Genomic DNA, 6,378 nt, shown 5'->3' with positions numbered 1-6,378 from the left:
GGGAAGCGTACCTAGGTGCGCCAAAATCTGTGCGGTGGGTGGGGTATTCTCCCAAACATCTGGTGTGGGGGCGAGCAGCTCATGGATTCTCGGAAGGGGGTTCCGGTTCGACCGGGGATGGATGGGGGTCCTGCGGTGCAGGGGGTGGGGGAAGCGACGAAGGAGCGGTCTTGGGCGGACGTTGCAAAGGGACCCGCTCGGCAACCGGCGTGGACCTGTCACCAGCCATCTTCCCGGGAGGTGGAGCTCATGCAAAACAGGTTCTCCGACGAGGTGGTTGACATCACGGAAGAGGAGCTGGAGGATGCACGGGCGGAGTGGCGGAGCTCGGCGGTCATCGTTAGAAGCTTGGGGAGGACAGTCCCAGGTGAGTGGATTGCGAAGGAGATCAAGAGGGTGGGTCGATTGGCCTACAATGTGGAGGCTTTCCCGCTTATGGACGGCTTCACTGTTCTTCGGTTCGCCAAGGAGGAGGACCGCGAAGCTGCTGTGTTGAATGGCCCCTGGACAGTGGCCGGGCAGCTTGTGGCGATGGATAGATGGCAACCCAACTTTGTGCCTGGCGCCAAGGGGGTTGGCAGGGTCGTCGTCTGGCTCCGGCTCCCTCGTCTGCCTGTCGATTACTGGAGGAAGGAGACCATATATAAGATCGCGGCGAGGGCTGGAAATCCGTTGGCTTTGGACGTGTTCACGGAGCAGGGGCGGAGGTTTGGCTTCGCGAGAGTTAAGATCGAGCTCGACTGCTCTGGCTCTCTTAAACCGGGGACGACGGTGAGGGGAAGAACAGGTGGAGTCGAGGAAACTTTCTGGCAAAGCTTTGTTTACGAGAATATGCCTGCCCCGTGCTTCAAATGCGGCCGGATTGGGCATTCGGCGCCGGGGTGTGGTCGTTTCACTCCGGTGGCGGGTTCAGGGGAGACGGCAGAGACAGGGTGGAGGAAGTCGCCTGGTTCCGGGGGGGATGATCAGGGGGATGTTGAGACGGAGCGTGGGGGAGCTGGTGCAGTGGAGGAGCCGGCGGTGTATGGGCCATGGATGGTGATGAGTCGTCCCTGGCACAAGCCGGTGGCCAAGAAGGCAGCACAAAGGAAGGAGACGACTACTGAGGGATCTCGGTCGGACCCGGCGATCACTCCTTCCCGGGCCTGCGCCAACTCTTCTGGGGTCTCCTCGCCGGTCGACCTTGAAGGGTGGCAGAAACCCTCTAAGGTGGCCCGGAGGAAGACGCCGGAGAAGGATGTCGGGTTGGCTGGTGTGGGGGTGGCCGCTGGTGTGGCGAGTCAACCCGGTGCAGGTGCTAAGTCAGGCGACGGGTTGGGTCTGGGTCGACTCGACGAGGCATTGGGCCGGGGTATTGGCCCAGAGGAGTGTGGGCTGACCGATCCGGGCCGGATGTCTGGTCCGATGGACGGGCTGATTGGTGACCCGGGTTGTGGCGGGCTGGGACCGAGTCCGAGAAAAAGGTCTAGGAGCCCATGCCGAGGGCTGGGACCTAAAGGCCGGTTTACGAATGGGATGTACTCTCTTCAGCCATGTCCGGAAGGAAGGCCGGGAGCGGGTGGTCATCGGAGGAGCTGGAGTTCTCCTCCTCCGCTCTCGGCGTCGAGCAACCGGCCCCCACGGGCAGAGCGTGAGGGTAGGGGGGCCGGTGACACCTCGCGGCGTGGGATGACGGCGGCCTCCGGTAGGAAGATGAAGAGGGCTAACTCGGTAGCGGCGGATCTCTCGGCAGCTGGTCGACGCTCTCCGTTTAGGGCGTTCGACGAGGCGGGTCGCGCGGACGGACGGGAAGGGCGTGGGACGGCTTCGGACGACGACAGGCGAGGTAAGGGTCCTGTGCTTGACTCTGTGTATGCTTCCCTTCAGTCTGGTGCTCTGGGCCATGGTTTGTCACCCGGACATAGCGGTGTGGAGGGTGACCCTGGGAGACCGGAGGTGGGGGCAGCAAGCTCTAGTAAGGAAGCCAAAGGAAGAAGACAGAATGGGGGACCTGGAGAGGGGCTGTGTAGGGGAACGACGGCGGGAACGGGATCTGTGGCTGGGTCTGCAGCAGGTGGTGGCACGGCACACCAAGTAGCACACATAGTTGGGGAAGGAGAACACCACCATATTGTGTCCCAACTGATGGCTGTTGTGAAGCAGGTGAATCCGGTGGGTTTGGTTAGTGGAGGGACCTCTGAGGAGCTGGTTTTCCATGACTGCAACCCTGGGGTAGGGGGTTGTGACAAGCCCGTTGGTGATTTATGAAGATCTTGGTATGGAATTGTCGAGGTGCGGGGAAGCCTTCTTTCGCCCCGGCCTTTCGTAGGATTGTGCAGCAGCACAATCCGGATATGTGTGTTGTCTTGGAAACCCGGTTGGCGGGACAGAGCCTACAGAAGGCTAGGAGAGCGGTACCGAGGTCATGGGGATTCTACTCCGTGGAGTCTCAAGGGCTATCTGGTGGTATTATAGTTACATGGGCGCAGGGGCCATGTAAAGTGGACGTCTTCCATGTCTGTTCCCAGGAGGTGATTTTGGTTATCTCAGAGGGCAGTTGGAGGCCTTGGGTATTTGCTGCGGTGTATGCCAGTACTGACTTCAGGATGCGGCGGATATTGTGGGAGGAGTTGTCTCAGCTGATTAGTGTGGGTTATCCTATGTTGGTAGCAGGAGATTTTAACTGTATTACAAATCCCTCTGAAAAGATGGGGGGTAGACCGTTTACTTATGAGAGGAAGATTTTGGAGTTTCAGGACTTTCTGACATCGACTGGATTGATTGACCTGGGATTTGTGGGCCCCAGGTACACTTGGTGCAATAATCAGCAGGGTCGGGCTAGAGTGTGGGAGCGTCTTGACAGAGCATATGGGACCGTTGGATGGGTTCAGCACTATCCGGAACATCGGGTGAGCCATCTACCTAGGATAGCGTCTGATCATTGTCCTCTATTGGTTAGCACAGATGTACACATTCCAGTTCGACCCCCATTCAGATTTGAGAAGATGTGGCTCTGCTATCCGCGGTCGTGGGGGATGGTGAGGGAGGCTTGGAGAACACCAGTCAGGGGTGACGCTATGTACCGGGTGTCCCGGAGATTGGAGCTGACGAGGAGACGGTTGAGGAGGTGGAATCGTGAGGAGGTTGGAGATATTTTCAGGAGGATCGAGGAGGCAGAGGAGGCTATTACCAGGTTACAGATGCAGGAGGCTTCGGGTGGGGGTCTTACGGAGGGGGAGATGGTAGAGTTGAGATCACTTTTGTCACTGCATGACTGCCTCCTTAGACAGCAGGAGATTTTCTGGAGACAGAAATCGAGAGCCCAGTGGATTGTGGAGGGGGATAGAAATACCAGGTTCTTTCACCAGGCGACAGTTATCAGGAGGCAGCAGAATAGGATCAGAGCCATCAGGGGCGAGGATGGGCAGTTGTCAGAGGATCCGGATATGATTCAGAGGATCTTGGGTAGTTTTTTCAGGGCCAGGTGGACCGAGCAGACTACAGGGGAGAGCACTGTGGGTATCCCACTGCCTTCGATAGGGGTATCTGAGGATGAGACTGATGCACTGATTAGTCCGGTCTCGGAGAGGGAGATCAGAGAGACGATGTGGTCTCTAGAGGGGGATAAGGCCCCGGGGCCGGATGGGTTTCCTCCGGTGTTTTTTCAGAGATACTGGATGATTGTAGGACGAGATGTGACGGAGGCCATACAGCAGTTCTTCGAGACGGCAGTGATGGCGGCAGACTGGCAGAGGACCTTTATTACCTTGGTTCCGAAGCGGCAGGATGCTTCGGAGCCGAGTCATTATCGCCCGATTAGCCTTTGTACGACCTTGTACAAAGCTACGGCGAAGATCATTGCTGCTAGATTGAGAGTTGTCCTCCCTAGACTCATTGGTCCAGAGCAGGGGGCCTTCCTGGAGGGGCGGAGCATTTCTGACAATGTGCTTATTGCCCAGGAGTTTATGTATGACCTTGGCAGGGCCCCGGTTAGGGGGAGCTTGATGGGGATCAAGCTTGATATGGAGCGGGCCTATGACAGGATGAGTTGGGATTTCGTGCAGCAGTCCTTGCAGGGGTTTGGCTTTCATGAGACGTAGATTAGATGGGTGATGGGTTGCATTCGGTCCCCCTCCTTTGCCATTCTGGTGAATGGGACGCCATCACGGTTCTTTGTGTCATCTGGTGGGCTGCGACAGGGATGCCCCCTATCCCCGCTACTGTTTATTATATGTGTTGACGCCTTGTCTAGATCCCTACGCCAGGCAGTGGATACTCAGGAGTTGGAGGCTTACAGACCGGCGATTGGGGCCCCTGTGATATCTCATTTGCTATTCGCCGATGATTGTTTGCTCCTTGCCAGGGCGACGCGACAGGCGGCCCGGGTTATAGGTCAGATTCTTCAGGTCTACTGTGCAGTATCAGGTCAGAGGGTCAACTTGTCCAAGTCAGCCATCATTTTCAGCCCAAAGACTAGAGTGGCGATGAAGCATTTGATATTGGAGACTCTGGGGGTGGGTGAGCAGGTGGGCACGATGATATACTTGGGCATCCCATTATCTGGGCGGCGGTTGCGGAGTGGGGATTGCTTGCCTAGTGAGCTTTGTATTAGACGCAGATTAGCGGGTTGGCGGATGCACACACTATCTATGGCTGGGAGGATCACCTTGGTGCGTTCGGTCCTTGCTTCGGTTCCTATCTATCTGCTTTCCAATGCCATTGTTCCGGTGAGATTCCTTCGTTCCCTGGAGCGGTTGTTTAGGGACTTTATATGGGGGAGGAGTAGTGGCCGAGGTGGTGTTCATTTGTTGGCATGGGAGGTGGTGTGCCAGCCTACTAGCTGTGGAGGGCTGGGGGTTCTAGACTTGGCAGTGAGGCGGGAGGTGTTAGTAGCCAGACATGTGGCCAGATTTATGCTTGAGCCGGAGTGTCTATGGTCCTCGCTGTTGAGGGCTAAGTACGGTGCTATGGTATCGGGTGTGCATATGGGACGTCGTCACTCCCCGGTGTGGAGGGAGATGTGTGCTAGAGCTCCGGTGGTGCTTCCGGAGATTGGATGGGCTATTGGTGACGGTCAGTCTATTAATGTGATGGAGGATAGATGGGTGACCGAGGTACCGCTTAGTCGTATGCCGACCATGGTGGACTCGACGAGAGTAGTTGGGTGGAGGGTCAGTGACCTATTGGATGCTGAGGGAGGACGATGGAGGGTGGAGCTGGTGCGGGAGGTGTTTGGGGAGCAGTTGGCAGAGCTGGTCCTAGCCCGAGCGACCCCGAGGGGGGGGAGGCGGATAGGTTAGTATGGATACCGTCAGGGCGTTCACGGGTGCGAGCTAGGGACCTTCATACAGTGATCAGCAGGGAGCCAGTACGGCAGATTGAGGGGCGGTGGATATGGAGGATGCGGGTCCACCCACGAGTGGCACTTTTCATATGGAAGGTGGCGTGGGGCTGCCTTCCGACCAGGAGTATGTTAGCTCGACGTGGCATGAGGATCTCTCAGTGTTGTGAGGTATGTGCAGATATTGAGGAGACTGTGGAGCACGTCCTGCTGCAGTGCCCTAGGGCTCGCGATATATGGAGTCGCTCTCCGATATCGTTATCGGCTTCGGTGGTGTCAGCGCAGGATCTGATCCAGTGGCTGAGAGGTTCTATGCGACGCCCTAGATCTGTTGAGGTGGGGATTCATGTGGCCTACCTGTCCTACCATATATGGTTGGACAGGAACACTGGCATTTTTGAGGGGAGGAGGGCGACTCCGAGGATGGTGGTGGATCGGGCGGCGAGGCTTGCGAGGGAGGTTATCGGGGCGACTTCGGTAGTCACCTCTGGGCTGGTCAGGGATATCTGGGGTGCTCATCACGCTGTCTCAGCGCCACGGTTTGCCTATGTCTCTTGGGCACCCCCACCCCCTGGCTATCTCAAGGTGAACTTTGATGGCAGCAGGTCGGCAGATGGTTTGTTTGGAGGGGTCGGATTTGTGATCAGGGACCATCTTGGCAGGATGATAGCAGCAGGAGGACGGAGCACGCCTGGATCTACAGTGGTTGGAGCAGAGCTGCAGGCAGCCTGGGAGGGTATATCCTATGTGAGGTAGGTATACGGGGCTGTGCGGGTGTACCTCGAGGGTGATTCTTCGGTGGTGATTGATTGGATTCGGGGTGTGGATCGGTTTGGGGATGGCCATCCCCTCATCCGAGAGTCCCGTAGGATGGCTCAGTTGATGGCTGACTTTCGGGCAGCGCACGTGTTTAGGGAGGCGAACCGGGCAGCAGATTGGGTCGCCTCCTTTGTCGCTCGGCACTCAGGTGGTTTTTTGTGGACGTCTCGTGCAGATGTCCCCCCACAGTTGTACTTTTTACTTTCTTATGACTTGGAGGGCTGTACTCAAATTCGAAC

At 57.2% G+C, this 6,378-nt stretch overlaps 2 protein-coding genes across 2 annotated transcripts; both read left to right on the top strand.

Annotated features, from left to right (window-relative positions):
• The first annotated feature begins 2,333 nt into the window (after positions 1 to 2,333).
• Positions 2,334 to 4,079, top strand: LOC149767850 (uncharacterized). The gene has a single exon (XM_089930419.1). It carries the CDS (start codon positions 2,334 to 2,336, stop codon positions 4,077 to 4,079), a length of 1,746 nt encoding a protein of 581 aa, XP_089786545.1.
• A 12-nt stretch (positions 4,080 to 4,091) lies between these two features.
• On the top strand, positions 4,092 to 6,076 carry LOC149767849 (uncharacterized). Its single transcript, XM_089930418.1, has 2 exons — positions 4,092 to 5,274; positions 5,502 to 6,076. Exons 1-2 carry the CDS (start codon positions 4,092 to 4,094, stop codon positions 6,074 to 6,076), a joined length of 1,758 nt encoding a protein of 585 aa, XP_089786544.1.
• Positions 6,077 to 6,378: the final 302 nt, after the last annotated feature.

Source organism: Phoenix dactylifera, chromosome 4, assembly GCF_051530095.1.
Source record: "Phoenix dactylifera cultivar Ajwa chromosome 4, Ajwa_hap1_PhDact_Kaust_v1.1, whole genome shotgun sequence".
In the NCBI taxonomy this organism is placed as follows: Eukaryota; Viridiplantae; Streptophyta; class Magnoliopsida; order Arecales; family Arecaceae; genus Phoenix; species Phoenix dactylifera.
Note: the sequence above shows the minus strand (reverse complement) of the source record. Positions and strands in the feature narration are given on the sequence as shown.

What these genes read in the sequence shown, in the direction of transcription:
- LOC149767850 (XM_089930419.1), top strand. Translation starts at nt 2,334, where the DNA reads ATGTGTGTTGTCTTGGAAACCCGGTTGGCGGGACAGAGCCTACAGAAG.
- LOC149767849 (XM_089930418.1), top strand. Translation starts at nt 4,092, where the DNA reads ATGGGTTGCATTCGGTCCCCCTCCTTTGCCATTCTGGTGAATGGGACG. An exon ending in GAGGGGGGGGAGGCGGATAG is followed by an intron (nt 5,275 to 5,501) that starts GTTAGTATGGAT and finishes AGGTATGTGCAG; the next exon opens with ATATTGAGGAGACTGTGGAG.